General features: G+C 37.9%; 1 protein-coding gene across 1 annotated transcript; it reads left to right on the top strand.

Moving 5' to 3' along the window:
- The first annotated feature begins 12,994 nt into the window (after positions 1 to 12,994).
- On the top strand, positions 12,995 to 16,997 carry LOC104239245 (BTB/POZ domain-containing protein At5g48800-like). The gene is made up of 4 exons (XM_009793828.2): positions 12,995 to 13,499; positions 14,510 to 14,576; positions 14,819 to 15,991; positions 16,306 to 16,997. Exons 1-4 carry the CDS (start codon positions 13,438 to 13,440, stop codon positions 16,822 to 16,824), a joined length of 1,821 nt encoding a protein of 606 aa, XP_009792130.1. The 5' UTR covers positions 12,995 to 13,437; the 3' UTR covers positions 16,825 to 16,997.
- The last annotated feature ends 577 nt before the right edge of the window (positions 16,998 to 17,574 follow it).

Genomic DNA, 17,574 nt, shown 5'->3' with positions numbered 1-17,574 from the left:
AAGGAAGACGGAGGCGAAGGAGGAACCATTTTTCTGAGGCTAGAAGCCTCAGATGCTACAGACTCAGATGCTACAGACTCAGTCGATACATCTTCTTTGAGCCTCCGAGCAGGGCTTGCCTCGCTAAGAGAACCTTCGTCCTTCGAGGACTCCTTCGGTTTGTTATCATTCCTCAACCCTGAAGCCAATGATCCTTCCTCCTCCCCGAGGAGGCATGATCTCATTTTGGAAAACCCTCCAATGCCCGCGGTGACAGAGTTAGTGCACATAAAAGAAATTACCTTTCAAAGAAATTACCTCCCATCTACCCTTGGACAGGCCTCGCCACTTATGCTCATCGTAAGTCGAGCAAACCTCCAGTCTCTGAGACCAATCCGCCAGGTTGGGAACCTCGTATGGCATCCATGGGATTGCTGCAAAAAAGAAAAAAGCATCTTTACAGAATCCGCCTCCACCATGGGAAAAAATAATAAGAACACAAGTGTACCACTTACGTGTGAAGTTCCATTTCTCAGGAAATGGGAGGAACTTTGCAGGGATAATATCAACGGTTCGCACTCAGATGAGTCGACTCATCTACCCTCGGTCCCCGTCTTCTTCATTACTAGAAACAAAGGGCCGGGTGGATCAATGTCGCAAAGTAATCAGGCCTCAGTAATGCAAAGGTCGGTACAATCTAATAAGATGGCTGAGGGTGAACTCGAGCCTGGCTTTATCTGCAAAATACCTTATCATCAGCACTATCCTCCAAAACAACGGGTGAACCTGTGCTAGGGTAACTTAATATCTTTACAAAATTCGAGCACGGCCCTATCGAGGGGCCCCAGAGTAAAGGGGTATGTATATACGTTCAAAAACCCCTCGACATGAGCCATGATGCTCTCTTCCGAGGAAGGTACCTACAGTACCACCTTTTCTCCCCATCCACAGTCTTTTCTAACTACCTTGAGGTGTTCCTCCCCTATCGAGGAAATAAACCTCGATGCATGCTCCCGATGGCCCTGAACATTGGGAGGTCTCTCTAACGTAAAGTCCCTCCTCGAGACAAAGCACCTCGAAGTTAGCTCATCAGACACTGGCGATGTACCACCGATCGAGTGCGAAGCAAAGGCGGAGCTCTCCTCTCCTTGGTGAACGGATTTGGACGTAGCAGCCATGGCTATGGTAAAATAAGAAAAGGAAGATGAAGATTGGGTGAAAGCTTTGAGTTGAAATGGTAAGAGAACTGGGGTAAAGAATAAGAGCTCTATGAAAGGGATATCTATTCAAAGTAGCGGAGTCCCCGATAAGAAACAAGAAAATGCATATGTAGAGCAAGCAACGATTGTTCGTCTATCTTGAAGGACAATTAATTCTGACCATGTCAGTACCATTTTTGGGGAAGTGTATCGGTGGGGCCACCCCGGTCACTTCACAACCATGCCACATAAATGACACTGTCATATAGCGCTCGGGAGTCATTGAGACCCCGAGGATTTATATTATTACAAGCATCGGTTCTAAAAAACTATTGACCTAATCTCGAGATGGTGCCCGATCTCGAGGGTCCCGATTACTCGATGTATGGACTCTAAAGAGCCAATATCAAAGTCCAAAGGCTAACTCCGCATAAACGTTGAAATATAAAATTCGAAGACTTGAAGTAAAAAAATCTTCTTACATTACCAAAAATATATTTAGAAATGGGTGTCTTTACAAAACCTTTCCCCCCAAGAAATGTATACACAAGAAAGAAAGGAAGACGATGTGGGTCTATTCTTCACCATCACTACTCTCTAGATAATCTCCGGAGCCCTCGTCCGAAGTGGCCGAAAATGCCGATTCTTCCTCCAAGATCCGGGATTACTCAATCTCAGTTGAGAGATCGGCGTCTTTGGCGCTTGAATCCTCGAGAGCCTCCCTCCTTGCTTGCGAATGAGCGTAAGCAATGACCCGAGTCAGCTTCTGTTGAGCCTTCTCTGATATCTCTCTGGCCCGATCATTTGCAGTGGCGGCATCTTTCATGTATGAAGACGCATTTTCTTCGGCCTCAGACTTGGCCGCGAATAGTGCAACAACCTCCTTCTGAGCAATCCGAAGAAGATCTTGGATCGATGCCAACTCCTTCCGCAAAAGGTCTCTCTCCGAGGTCACGACCTCATTTTGCCCCCTCAGTTCGAGGATCTCCGCGTTCTTGGCCGCAACCTCTTCCTGAAGTTGCCCCACCAGGGCATCCTTTTGACCCAATCTGCAAAGGCAAAACAAGTTGGTAAGCATCGAATCATAAAGAATAAAAAGGTGAGTCCATGGATGCCATGTTGCCTGCTCAGCAAGGTCAGCCCTTTCACGGCGCACTCCCTCCAAACTCACCTGAAGCCCGCTCAACTCCTCCCCCTTTCGGACAGAGGAGGCCTCTGACTCATTCAGCACCGAGGTGAGCTTCTCGAGCTCCTTCCCGCAGCACAAAAGCTCATCTTGTAGCCTAGATAAGGCATGGTCATACATTTTCTTAGCCTACAACAACACAGAAAAGTTAGAAAGTCAAGAACAAAGATTTAAAGCACAAATGATATGTCAAGAGTATCACATGCTGCTAAAGCCTCTCCGCCTCCTCGAGAGCAACGAGAGCATTGAGATCAATATTTTCATCAACTCTAGCGAAGAGGTCTCTGAGCACATCTTCCCCTCCATGAGAGGCCCCCACATCGGCTGTATCCTGGTCCTGTGCATCCATGATTTCCCCCGGTGAGTACGAAGGGCCCAAATTAAGGCCACCTAGAGCATTAATTTCTCAAAGGGTCTCATCTTGACCCTAAAAAACTTCAGTTTCAGGCTCTCCAAAATCACCAGCCGCGGGTTCATCGGCACGGACTGTACCATGTCCGACTTGAAACTCGAGGACTGTACCCGTACCCTCCTCGAGGGTCTCATCGGTACGGGTTTGGTCCATGTCGACCACCCCCGATTCAGCGGCTTTTTTCCCATCAACTTGTGGAGCATCTCCACCTCGTCTCGTCCTTTGTACAAAAGGGCCTTCATCATTATCATCACCTTCATTCTCGACATGGGGACTCTCCACAGCAGCCAAAGTCGAGACCTTGGTGTTAGTCCGAGGCCTTTGAACTTTAGGTTTCTCTGATTTGGGAGACGCAACTGATGCCTCTTTCTTCCTCTTCTTGCCCTTACCGGGCTTCGAGGTCCCTTCCTCACTATCAGGAGACGGTCTCATCAACACTCCATCCCTGAGGCCTACACAAGCGTGATACATCAAACTTACCACCATAAAATATTTTCGTAAGGAAACATGGTAAAGATAGCAGTACAGAGCATACCGTGGTTCTTGGCCTGTCACCGCGTTTTGGCCAAGTCGCGCCAAGAACGATCAAAATAAGGGAAAGCGAATCCAAATATTTGATCCATCCCGATAGGTTGTGAACTCCGCCAGGGTACCAAATAGAGGCTACATAATCAAAAGAAGATCATTTTTCAGAAGGGGATGAAAAGGCAATAAAGTATGCTTGAGGTAGGGGCACTTACGGTTCATATTCCATTCCTCCAGGAATGGCATCTTATTAGTCGGGATGATGTCCGAGGTCCTTACTCAGACAAACCCGCTCCTCCACCCCCGATCCTTGTCCTCATCAATGCTAAAAAAGAACGACCTCGCAGATCGAGGGTGCAGCTTGATCAAAACCCGGAAGAGACGAGGGCTGTATAATCTGACCAAGTGATTGAGGGTGAAGGTCATACCCTCGACCTGGTTGGAAAAGTATCGAAGCATATAAACGATCCTCCAGAAAGAAGGATAGATCGACACTCGATACTCATGGCAAAATTCGAGAATCACCGGAACTATCGACGGGGAAGAAGGATCCGAAGAATCGACGGGACCTAGAGTAAATGGGTATGTATACACGCTGAGGAAGCCAACTTTGTGGTTTACTATGCTTTCCTCAGAATTGGGGATCTCTACCAACACTGCCTCCTCCCATCGGCAATCTTCCTTCACTCTATTCGTATTGGTCACCACGTTGATGTACTGAGACACGTGCTCACATCGGCCTGGTGTAGAAGGGGGATTTTTGATAGAGAAATCAGATACAATATCGAATTAGGTAGGAGTACATTGCTCGACGGTTGGGGGTACTTTTGGTTTACCCCCGGATGGGCGAGACGAAGAAGTAGTGCCCTCTTTCTGAGGTACCATTCTAGAGGTCCTAGCCATGGCTATAAAAAGGTTTCTGAGAAAGAAAGTGAGGAGGCAAGCGCAGAAGGGAGAAGAATGTAGAAGATGGTGAATTTAACTCTAGAAAATTGAAGACGTTGTAAAAGAGTGAATAACAAAATGGTTGAGGTATTTATAGAAGCCATATGGGCAGCGTTTGGGAAGCGGAAAGGCCAAACCAATAGCAGTTCGTGGGCTTCTCGATAGTCGTGTTGATAGCGACTCCTACGCAACCTTTGAGTCATGGCATTTAATGCTCTGATGGGCTGACGTCATGATGGTAGTATCGAAGAGGAAAGAATTCAAGACCATTTCTTATTATTTTTATTATAAGAAATGCGAGGACTATCTGTATACTGTAAAAATCAGAGGGTCCGATTTTGTGGTCATTATGGCACTTCACAAACACGTCTCCAAATGCTCGAGGCAAGGGTCGAGGTTCAACCCCGAAGGGTTCTCAACGTTCGACCTCAGGGCAATGCAAATCGGTAGTTATGATGGAAAACGGGAAGTTCCCAAGGCACGTGATTAAGGCTGACCTAGTCTATTAGCCTAGCACAAGCCCGTACCGTGGCATTAAATGGCTGTACCGGTCATATATCTTTGTAATAAATGCGTCTGTACTATGTTGGAATTCCCCCTCACATATAAAGGGGACCCTTGTCATTTTGTAACACACATGACACAACACACAATATTCAATATACAAGAACATTATCTACTCTTTAACTTAAACACATTCTCCCTTGATTCTATTATTTACATTTATTGCTTACATTTATTGTGTTCCACTAATTGTTCTTTATTTATTGCTCATTATTGATCATAAAGAGCTCAGATCAAAGCTTTTAGAATTGTTAGACCTTCATCGGTCGGTCACAGCCTAACGCTTAGCTCGACCTCGAGGCCCCGTATAGGCCAGCTCGAGGCCCCGATTCTCAGCCTCTCTGTTTTCTTAAACATACAGCCTTCAAGCTCTTATCTTATTTTCTATTCTCACACTTAGTATCTATTGCCTAACAACTAGCATAAAAATAAATCACGTATTTTTAGAACCACAAAATCAAATCTAATTGTAATTATCATTTTCAAGGTAAACAATCTAATACTAATTTGCATTTGGCATCATGAATTTTGATTTGCTATTCCATAGATTTTCTTCATTATGTTCTTAAACCTTTAAAAAGTCGATATCTCTAACGAAATTTATTTTAGTATAACTTGAACCTGCGACTTCTTTATCATAACACTTCAGCGAATCAAATTGAATTAGATGTCATTAGCCTAAACATAGCAACTCGAAAGACATGATAAATTGACACATTGTCCAGATTAAGGACATGTTTGGCCGACTTTGTTGTTTTTAATTTGAAGTTTGAGCTTTCTATTACCACATAATGTGATGCATTATGGCCAAATAATTGGTATAATATAGCCAAGAGAGGGGGGGCATAAGAGGAAAACCAATGGCTTGAAATTGTCTTTAACATGCAATTGGGAGGATGGAGTTGCTAGTTGCCCTAGCTGGCCAGATTTGTCGAACATAGTTAGATGTGAGATGTCTGAACTCTGAAACCTCATTAAACAAATTATTCTGTATAAACTTAGAAATATTATATGCTTAACACATCTTGGAAATTCTTTGCGTGCATTCTTTTACACCTTAATTTGCAAATTCAATCTGCAAGATTCAAATCTAGATCTTTTTTTTTTTTTTTTGGAAAATTGCGCACTGAATAACCTATTTATTATACAATAGCTCGCAAACCACATAGGAAAAAATCTACAATTTTTTTCTACGACTACTTTTTAAGCTGAACTCCTAAATTTAGTAATTAAGACCTCTAATATAAATAAAACTCCTACTCTAAAGAGGAGTCTACTATATAAATTTAAGTCGCTTTACATCATGTGAAGTCGAATCCCAAATTAAATCCATAAAATGATGTAAATACAAATCTAGTTGCTATTAAACTATGAAAATATTGTTGTGTGTTGTCTAGTTAATCTTATTAATTAATGAGTGACACAAATCTTAGAAAAATCAAAATTCAGTCTCAGTCCACGTCTGAGTGCACATAATCAGTCAATTATCGGTAAACAAATCTTTAAGGGTCAAATCAAATAGTTCAATCTAATCTAATAATTCTAGGTTTTAGCTTTGCTGGTCACAATTTTTTTAAGGATTATATTTGTCATTTTCCAACCAAAAGAAAAAGAAAAAAGAGTGCGAGAAAGAGAGAAGCGAAGTTTTTATTGATCTCTCCCCCATCGTTCGATACTTGCTTTAGGATTCTGATTAATTTGAATTCATGCCGGATAAGACTCATTAAAAAGGTAAACACTTTTTATCAGAATTTTTTTAGCTCGAATCTGAAACATTTGATTAAAGTGAAAGGATCCTATCAATCTCGCTACGATTCAAATAGTAATAGAATTGATTACACCTCTACCTATTCATTTTTGTCAAGAAATTGAACAGAGCGGGGTTACTCAAACATGTCAAATTGTGCCCGTGTAGTGTGTTGGGGTCTCAGTTTGGGTCCTACTGCGCATGCTCATGTCTATAAAATTTGATTGTATCAAGTGACTAGGAGCATGATGGACTTTGACTTGATTATTATAAACCAACTGCTTCAAGTTTTGTTCTTTACTAAGGGCAAATGTGGTGAAACTTGACATAACATAAATATCTAATATTTTATTTTGAATTTAATTTCTGTGTTCTCGTCAATCAAGGTAACTTACAACAACAAATAATTGTCAGTTGTAAATCTAATTTGTCAAGTTAAAAAATAAAGTAACTAACGTACTATGTCCAATTAAAATATATAGATAACATAAATATTGTTTTATATTGTACGTACATATAAGTATAACTTAATTGTTTTTTAAAGATTTTCTCCGAAGTTGATAACATTAGAAGGAATGGAAACACCATGGGGCCTCTAGTCAAAGTAAAGAATGAATTCCTTAAAAGAATGGTGGAAGGTGGTGGGTAATCATCATATAAAATTATCAAAAGTGGCCACCGTTACTCTTTTTTGATTTCTAATTTTTTTTTTTTTGGTGCAACTCTTTTTCGTTCTCTCATTGTGTTTCCTTTCTTTTCCAAACTTTTCTGTTGATTGGAATGAAAAGCCAAATTTTGCGTTTTTTGGATCTATTTTTACATATTATTTATAATCTTACCAACAACTATTTGGATTTACATATGTATGGACCGAACTACATGGTAATGATTAAATATTTTTGCTATTCTGCCGCATTCATGACAAGGTTATATTAGTCTTCTACTTACAATTAATTGAATGTATTATCTAATTACCTTGTTGAATTGCTAATTTAGATGTGTATAAAGAGAGCTAGTTATGAAGGTAAGTTGGGATGTTCGTCGGTCGGTAGGGTGTGATACTTAGATATTTCGATTTAGAATTTTTGGTATTCGGTTTGTTAAAATGTTATATCAGTATACCTAATTAAATTCGGTATGGTTCGATTTTCTCCTTTCGATTTCGTTTTATTTGGTCCGATTATTTTGGTTTGTTTGACTTGAATACTAACCTGTGCATAGAGTCATATGCTGTAATATTCTTAATTAAAGTACTCATAAATACAAAAATAAAAATATTTTAAGCCCATCTAACTGTTGACAAAATCTTTATCCAAAACCAGCAAGTATCAACCCATAGCGAGAAAAAGTGCATAAAAGAATATATTTGATCATTTAAAATACATTGCAATTTGCTTAAAGTTAATTGCTGAACTTAGAGAATACATCATGGTCTAATCCAACACATGCAACAATAATATATAAGTAAGAAATACCCTAAAATCATATAAATATTACGTTAAACTACTTAGCAACTTGAAAAGTAAGAGTTATACTGTAACACTCTGTAAATTCGGACTAGGTGTGGACACATTAAATGAGTATTAAGATGGCATCTTAGACATATGAAATCCTACCAGGATGAGTATGGGTGAAAAGTGTTGTTTGGAATCAAGACGGAGAGTGAGGTGTATAAGATTCGATAAAATCGACTAAGTTTATGGAAGGTCTGACTTTTATAAGGATTTCGTAAATATCAGTTGGGAATTTGGGAAAACGTAAATATGAAATTGTATCACTTTGAAATAGCTTTCTAATGATATATTGTACAGTCCAAACGAACTTCTGAGCAAAATGTTATGTGCATTTTACTGGACAATGCACAGTAGGCGTGCCCAGATGGTCTCGCGTGTGGCCGCGCACTTGTGGCAGTGCTATTGCCCTGATGCGCGTCCAAGTGCACAGTCGGGCCTTCAGGTGCGCGGGAACGCACCAGGGGGGTCATTTTTAAAGCCCTACTTTGTCCCCCACACCCCAAATATACAAAACTTGCTCTAGAAAGGGAAGCTCTCAAGAACCTAACTCCTCAAAGGTCCCTCCACCATCCAGGGTAAGTTCTAATGGTGATTCTAAGTTAGGTTTAATTCCCCAATATCTTATTAACATGGGTAAACCCTCCAAATTATTAGATATTCGATTGGAACATCATGGTTGAGAAAAGAAACCTTAGAACTCGAATTCAAGAGAATTGAACTTCAAAAAGGTAATATCTTCACCCTCTGATTGATTATTGTGTTGGATTAATAATTATAGACTCTAAGTTTATGAGATATGAGTTGATAGGTTTGATATTAAAGTAAGAATAGTTATATGCTTGGGTTGTTGATTGTTGATTATTGATTAAGGATATCGTTTATTTTATGGGTGAAGAAGAATGATATTGATTATAAGAAATTTGAAATTTTAGAATTTATCTAGGAGCAAGAGAATGGCTTGTTGGGTATAAAATACCATTAATGTGGGTTATGAGGCTTTACGCCCATAAGATATTTGATAAAATGCCTAAGTGACCAAAATATGAGTATTATTGCTAATATAGAATCTTTTTGACTTGTATTAATATAGATTAAAGTTGAAAGAGATGGCGAATATTGTATTACGCTCAAGAGCAGGAAGTTAAGGTATGTGAGACTAACTCTCTATGTTTGGGAATGTTAATGCTTCTCCCTACACTACATTTCTTTTACGACGTTACTAATTACCTCAAAAATATAGTTAAGCCTAGTTCCTTGAATAGTTGCAGAACTTATATTATCTATCTTCATAACTCATTCATGACTTTCATTCTGAACGTTGTTAGCTCAGTGCGCAATCAATATAGACTTGGGTTTGATGTCTCAGTCTAGATTTCTTAGCATGTCATAAACAATTGAAGTTTCAGTTTTAATAATCAGTTCAAGAATACATGTCTCAGTCTAGTCCTATTCAGTATTTCAGTATCATGTAACTCAATATGATTCAGTATTTCAACATCACATATTGCAGTATGATTCTCAGTTCTTGAATTTAAATCCCTGAATGTTGAACATTTGTATTTGGGCCTAAGGCCATAGTCTATGCTTTCTGCATCTTTGGGCCTGAGGCCGTAGCTTGTGTACATATATATTGCACCAAAGACCGTAGTTAAACAGGTTGTTCATCATTCAGAAAAGGGAGTATTAATGTCCTTACTTCCTTTATTCAGTTCAGTTATCAGTTATCATTTCAGTTATTAGTTATCAGCTATCAGCTATCAGTTATCATTTAGTTATCAGCTATCAGCTATCATTTATCATTTCAGTTTCGACTTCAATAGTTATCATTTCAGTTATCAGTTATCAATTCTCATTTATCAGTTCAGTATCAGTTTTGGCATTTATATTTCTTTCTTTCAGTTGCTTTACATACCAATACAATTCAAATATACTAACATCCCTTTTGCTCGGGGCCTGCATTTCACGACGCAGATAATAATTTACAGGTTGATAATTCAGAGCGCTAGGATTCTCGTACTAGCTATTTGGTGATCCACGTTCTTTTGGGACATTATAATTACCTTACAATCTTCAGTATTTTCAGACAATCAATATTTTCAGTACTTCATTAGAGACTTCATAGACTAGATTAACAATTAGACAGAGTCACATGCTTTTCATATAAGCAATGTTGGCTGCAAATATACTTCAGGCTTATGTTGGTGTTTCCGCACATTAATTTATATCATTAGACTTTCAGTATATCAGCATGGGTTGCTTTATCTTCCGCATTCAGTATGTTATGATATCACATGTCGATTCAGCCAATCAGTTGGTTCGCTCGGTCACAGTAGTCAGGCACCGAGTGTCGTGTTACGTCCAGGCCCAGGTTCGAGGCGTGACATAGAATGACCTACCTTGTTCCTCCATTTTCCTAAAAAAGTACATGAGTTTCATTGTCACCCTCAACATGAATGCCAAAGAATAGCAATGTATAACTTAGTAGGTTATAATCAATAATATGTGTATTGTTTAACTTAACATATATTTAAATATGATATCGATATTTTAATATTTTATTTTTTAAATACCAAATACCATACCTAATGCCAAATATTTTTAAAACGAACCAAATATTAAACCACCAAATACCAATTTTTTTGATTTCTATATGCGTAATTCGTTATTAAAGCCCTAAAGGTAAGTGTAACAGTGGAACAATGTCAAATAGTTGTCGGTCCAAATTGGCCCGGACGCAACAACAACAACAATAATAATAATAATAATAACAACATATATTTCTTATTAGTTTGTTAAAAAAAGAATGACAAATTTTTGTATTTGAAAACTATTTAATTTTAAAATTTTTATTTTACCATTTTTACTCTTTATTCAGAAACTTTTATAGTCACATAATGTCATTGTTTACCCGTAAAATGATACGGATGAATTTATATGTGGTTTATAGACAAGCGAATCGATTTGATCCCAAAATGATAAGTAAATTAAATAAATGCAAAACTTAGCGTCAAAATCGAGATACGACAGTGAATAGCTTGACTCCGGGAGCAGAGCTTCCGAAGGCAGTAATAGCAATATTAATAAGCAAGAAATGCAGTGTTATTGAACTTTTGAATAGTTTATAGCATAAGTTTCTCAGAAAATCCCCCTGCAATTGAATTCACTATTTATAGTTGCAACTAAGGAACTAGGTCCTAGGATCAATCCCCTCTTAAGTGATAATTATGAGGTCATTGAAAAATGTGTAACGGCAGGCTACAAATGCTATATTTTTTATAACGGGATATGTATTTAATACTGCAGAATATTCTTTATTGAATGTCATAGGGTGGCAGACATTCATGAGCAACATTCCCTTTGGGAGGTTACTGAAATTGGTGCCCCGAACTTGATTTCCACCTGTCTCGCTTTTCATCTGCCTTTGGTTCCACGTGTCGCTCAATTATGCGAGTATTTAATATGAACATATTTTGCCCTATACAGTCATGACTTCACAAAGCTTTTATCCCTTATACTTTTAAAATTACAAGTTAAAAAAAAATATTCTTTTTTAAATTTTATTCTGAATTAAACTATCTCATATAAAGTGAAACTATAGGAGCTAATAATAAAGTTGAAACTCCAAAGTTGGAGTTAATTAGCGTACCCCACTAAGTGAGGTTGTGAATTTTTAATTTTTTTTCGGTTGAGAAGTCATAATCAGCAGACTATAGGAGCAAAAGCCATTCGATTTGATCATTCTAGCTTGTGTTATAAATACTTCAATATCATGGACTTGTTTTATTTCAATTATATGCTCCCAATTATTCGTGTTTACAGCACACAGCCACTGGCTTCGTTCTTTTGTATTTTGTTTTTTTATTCCCTTCGGTGGGAGTTATTTTCCTACAGCTACATTTATATTGTCATATTTTGTTGCTTCTTTAAGCTTTGACACTCATACAAAATCATCCACATACAATTGCATAGGGTATCATATTTTTACCAGAATAATAGGAGTAGCAAAGGAAGAAAAGCACATTGTATACAATCATTTTTCCTTTCTTTCAAAAAAAGATATTTCAGCATACTAGATACCATTTAATAAGAATTTAAGTTATATACCTTAATAATATAAGTAAAGTTTATATTTATTGTATTTCAATATGTTGTAGAATGTAATCTTAGCATGGCTTGACATTAGCTACTTTCTAAGTCCAACAACCACAACATCTCCCGCATTATTTGTCCCTCCCCCTATGTTTTATCTGCTTCCAATCAGCATTGTTCGGGAACTTTAATAGCAAGGAATCCTAGTATGTAATAACTCTCTTTAGCTTAATATAATTATCCATAAAAAAAATTGGCCATACTTTTTAGTGACTAATCTTACTTTTAATGGATAATTATATGTAACTATCCTTTAGTTGATTTCATACTATTATTTTTTTATACTGTCAGTTATATAGAAGGTAACTCTTTGAATAATACAAATATTAACACGAAACTTTCTTGTGAATTAGTAGTAACTTTTGAATTATTCGCTCAGATCATACACCGCGGCAAGATATATACTTAGCTAGTGTTTGGACATTTGGTTGAAACTTAAAAAAAATGAATTTTTGGAGATGAGATAAAAATGGGTTTTGAATGTTAGAAATTGTATTTGGACATGCATTTTACTTGAAAATAATTTGAAATTTTGTTACTTCAAAAACTATTCTAGAGCTATTTTTGGGATTTAAAAAATTTATTTTCAGACAAAAAATGATTAATTTCTATAAACAAATAGATATTTAAAAAACAAAATTTAAACCAAATGTAATGGCCAAACGGAGCTTAGAAATGAAATGTCAAAAGGACAAAGCGGCAATAAAAGTCCAGGGACATTGAGAAAAATTTGTCAAAACAGAATAACGACCTTTTCTTCCCGCTTTTTTCCCCGTTCTCTTTTCCCTCATCTTTAGCTGACTGTTTTCTTGACTTTCTCTGTTTCGACTGAACCAAAGTTTGCTAAACTTGTTCCTTTTTTGGCACCCCTTTATCTGCTGCTAAACATTTATCCCACTCAAATTTTATAACTTCATTATACAGCAATAAGAATATATAAAATGCTACAGAAAGAGAGTTAATGGTGGGTATTTTAATTATTGGTACTATCAAGGACATGACCCACAAAAGTGGCCCATTGGTTTGGACAAGTGTAATCTATGATTTGAGCACAAACAGTTTGACTCAAAAATGGCCAAAGAAGTAGACCAACACCAATATTTTCCACTGTGTCTTTGTCCCCCCTTATTACTTGGCTTCTTTAACAACCTTCACGTTCTCCTGTTCTGCTTCTCAGAATTTGCAGTTTTTTCCTCTGGATTTTCTTCACTACAGCCATGGACAAACACCATTCGCAATTGCCTCTCGCCAAGTGTTCACGGCAGCGTTATAGTGAATGGTTTGTATTTAATAGTTCTATTTTTTTTTTGGTCTATCTGGTCGCTCTGGTTCATTTGTAGTTTTGTATTTGGTTTAACTGTACTTTAGTGATTTTTTTGTCTCTAGGAACTGGAAGTGTAAAACAGGGTTCATTTGTTGTTATGTATTTGGTTTATCTGTAATTCTTTATGAATTCTTTTTCTGTGGGAATTGCGAAGTGCAGTCGGTTCAGATACCACAATAGAAGTGGGACGAGATAGCCATAGACTTTGTCTTTGGATTGCTGAAGATGGCAAAGCAAGATGATGGCCGTTCGGGGTGATTATTGATTGGCTGGCCATTAGCTCACTTCCTGCCGATGAGTATGACTTACTTTACGGACAAGTTAATCCCATATATATATATATATATGGGTTGGCTTTTGAGGGGAGGAGGTGGGGGACTTCCATTCTTTTCCTCTATTATGGTTTGTTCATAAAAAGATAGTTTGGTGCACAAAACTCTCGCTACGTGCAGGATCAGGGAAGGATTGGACCATATTGGGTCTATTGTATGCAGCGTACCTGCAATGGCTTATTTCCACAACTTGAACTAGGGACTTCCTGGTCGCACGATGACTACTCTTACCATTGCGTTAAGGCTCCCTTCTCATAGCTACCATAGGCAAGGTGAAAATGTTTCAACTTTTAAAGGATTGTTGAAGTGGTAGGGGAAGACATGTAGTTAAAAAACACTTGAAGCTGTAGGGACATCTGAATGCATCATTTTTGCTTCAGATTTTAACAGTAGTAGAAATCTTATTGGCAATAATCGTTTGGGTGTTTTTATGTGCTCCTTTTTTCATGTTTCTTCTGCAGTTTTCTTTCCCCACTCCTCTTTCGTGCTCTGAATTATAGCCATTAGTATACTTACCAAACATAATGATTTTCTAGTTGTGAGCAATGTTTAAACGTGGCATAAATGCTTAGATATCTGCTTTTATAACTTGTTGCTGTCTTATATTTAATCAACTATTTTGATCTGGTATAGGGTGTTTCGGGATGTTCCAAGTGATATAACGATAGAAGTAGATGGTGGCACATTTTCATTGCACAAGGTAAATCTGTCAATTCTCTTATTTGCCCACTGCGAACTGGTGATAGATTTTGCGGAGTAATTCGCATTGTAGAGGTAATGAAACATAACGAAAAAAAGACTTCTTTTGGAGAGGGGATTCGTGTTAGTCCCTTTCATACTGTTATAGCTAAGCCTTCAGAAAATGTTAATTTCATGCCTATGAGCAAGTTCAGAGACTATAATGTAGCAGAGCTCCTAACATAGAGACGTGATGTGATGCAGTTTCCTCTAGTCTCGAGAAGTGGGCGAATCCGGAAGCTTGTAGCAGGGCACAGGGATTCTGATATATCAAGGATAGAGCTACTTAGCCTACCAGGCGGAGTTGAATCATTTGAGCTGGCAGCAAAATTCTGCTACGGCGTTAACTTTGAGATTACAGCTGCAAATGTTGCTCAGCTTTGTTGTGTATCAGATTATCTTGAGATGACTGAGGACTATTCAAAGAACAATCTTGGTTCCCGAGCTGAAGAATATCTTGATATTGTTGCTTGCAAGAATCTTGAAATGTGTGTTGAAGTCCTGAAACAATGCGAAAATCTACTTCCTTTGGCTGATGAGCTGAAAATAGTTACCCGATGCATTGATGCTATAGCATCTAAGGCTTGCGCGGAGCAAATTGCCTCAAGTTTCTCGCGCTTGGAATACAGTAGTTCTGGTAGACTTCATATGAACCGCCAAGCCAAGTGTGAAGGAGACTGGTGGATAGAGGATTTGTCAGTTCTTCGTATTGACTTGTATCAACGAGTCATAACAGCGATGAAATGTCGTGGTGTTAGGCCTGAAAGTATTGCAGCATCACTAGTGAACTACGCACAGAAGGAGTTGACAAAGAAGTCCAGTTCCTGGAATCAATCGAGCCAACCCAAAGTTGACGTGGTTTCTGGTTCAAACGGCCATGAAAAGGTTGTGGTCGAAACAATTGTTAGCCTTATGCCTGTTGAGAAATTGGTTGTTCCAATAACCTTTCTTTTTGGGTTGCTGAGAAGTGCAGTGATGCTTGACTGCACAGTTGCTTGTAGACTTGATCTTGAGAGGCGGATAGGATCTCAATTAGACATAGCTACTCTCGATGATCTTCTAATTCCATTCTTTCGCAATGCTGGTGACACATTATTTGACGTTGACACAGTGCATAGAATCTTGGTTAATTTTTTTCAGCAGGAGGATAGTGATGAAGATATGGACGATGTCTCAGTGTTCGAGTCTGGTAGCCCTACTTCGCCATCCCAAACTGCATTATTCAAAGTCGCAAAACTGGTGGACAATTACCTTGCTGAAATTGCACCTGATGCAAACCTAAAGCTGAACAAGTTCATAGCAATTGCCGAAAGCTTACCAGCACATGCTCGTACTGTCCATGATGGACTTTATCGATCAATCGATGTCTACCTCAAAGTATGTACTACAAATTTCTTGAAAGATGTTTTAGAAAAAGCATTAATGGTTTGAGTTAAAGTTTTAAACTTAAATGTCAGGAGAAAACTCATGGTACTTGTCTTTTCGAAAAATAACCTGTTTGCTAATGGCTTAAATGAATATGGTACCCTTATATGAGGAGGATTAAGTACTTTACATTGAGTTTGATTTTGCCTTTAATAGAATCTTCTAACCTAAATCCATATTTCTAAGGAAGTAATAAAGCTTCCTTAGGCATTTCCTTAAGTTAATACTTTTGACTAATCATCGACGTTCATTCATGGAAATTCCAGGCTCATCAGGCGTTATCAGATCCAGATAGGAGAAGACTATGCAAGCTGATTGATTTTCAGAAGCTCTCACAAGAAGCTGGATCACACGCTGCACAAAACGAACGCCTCCCACTCCAATCAATCGTGCAGGTTCTATATTTCGAGCAACTGAGGCTTCGAAATGCCTTATTTTGTTCTTATCATGATGATGATCATAAGCCAACGCACCAATCGTGGAGGATCAATAGTGGTGCTTTAAGTGCAGCTATGTCTCCCCGGGATAATTATGCTTCTCTAAGACGAGAAAATAGGGAACTAAAACTTGAACTAACACGAATGAGGATGAGATTGAATGACCTGGAGAAAGATCATGTTTGTATGAAGAAAAATATGGAAAAATCTAATTCCGGGGGATTCATGAGTAACTTCTCGAAAAAGATTGGCAAGTTAAACATTTTTGGACATAGTTCTTCAAGGGAGTCATGTTCTCCTTCAAAGAGGTCACAAGTTACTGATTCTAAGCTAACTGAAAGAACATGACAGGCAAACTTCTAGTGAGTAATTGCGAATGGTACTTGTAATCTATGTTCCATCGCGCAATCACTATTTTCTGTCCCACATCTTGTATATGAGCTTTAGAGATATGCTTTAGCAACTGAGATGAAGAAAAGTAAATTTTGAGTTTTGATGAATATGATCACCATATTGATATATCTCATATTGGCAAATATAGCACTTCATATGAACATTCAACTCCACATGCCTGAGATAGCCATCCATATGGCTACTAATGCACTTGTTTTTATTATGATTATCTTTCTGTTCTTTCGGTTTTCTTGCTTTTCTCAGTATCAGCCATTCATTTTCATAGCTCCAAATAAAAAAATTAAATGCATGAAAGTTTGTTTAGTTCCTAGATGTAGCCACTGATATTCATATCAAGTTTCTGAATCACATTTTTCTCCTACTTTCCTCAAATTGTTTCATATTCTCCCTTCTTTTTGTTCATTTCTTCAAAAACAAACTTGGAATGATTTTTTTACTTTATTTTTAGAACCTCAATGGTAATATCCTTTCATCAAATTAACTTGGGAGTGTACTCTTTCATTGCTTATAGTAACACTTGGCTATGACAAAAGTCACTCTTAGATTGAGCCGTCTTCGTTCACTATCTGGCTTTCTCAAACAAGATTTCAGCTCAGCTTGGTTGGAACTTATTGTGTACTGACGATGGTGGTTAACTACTCGCGATATTGGAGAATAACTACTGTAATATGTTTTAGAGTGCAT

This window comes from Nicotiana sylvestris, chromosome 9 (genome assembly GCF_000393655.2).
Source record: "Nicotiana sylvestris chromosome 9, ASM39365v2, whole genome shotgun sequence".
In the NCBI taxonomy this organism is placed as follows: Eukaryota; Viridiplantae; Streptophyta; class Magnoliopsida; order Solanales; family Solanaceae; genus Nicotiana; species Nicotiana sylvestris.
The sequence above is the reverse complement of the archived record's forward strand: the minus strand, read 5'-3'. Positions and strand labels throughout refer to the sequence as shown.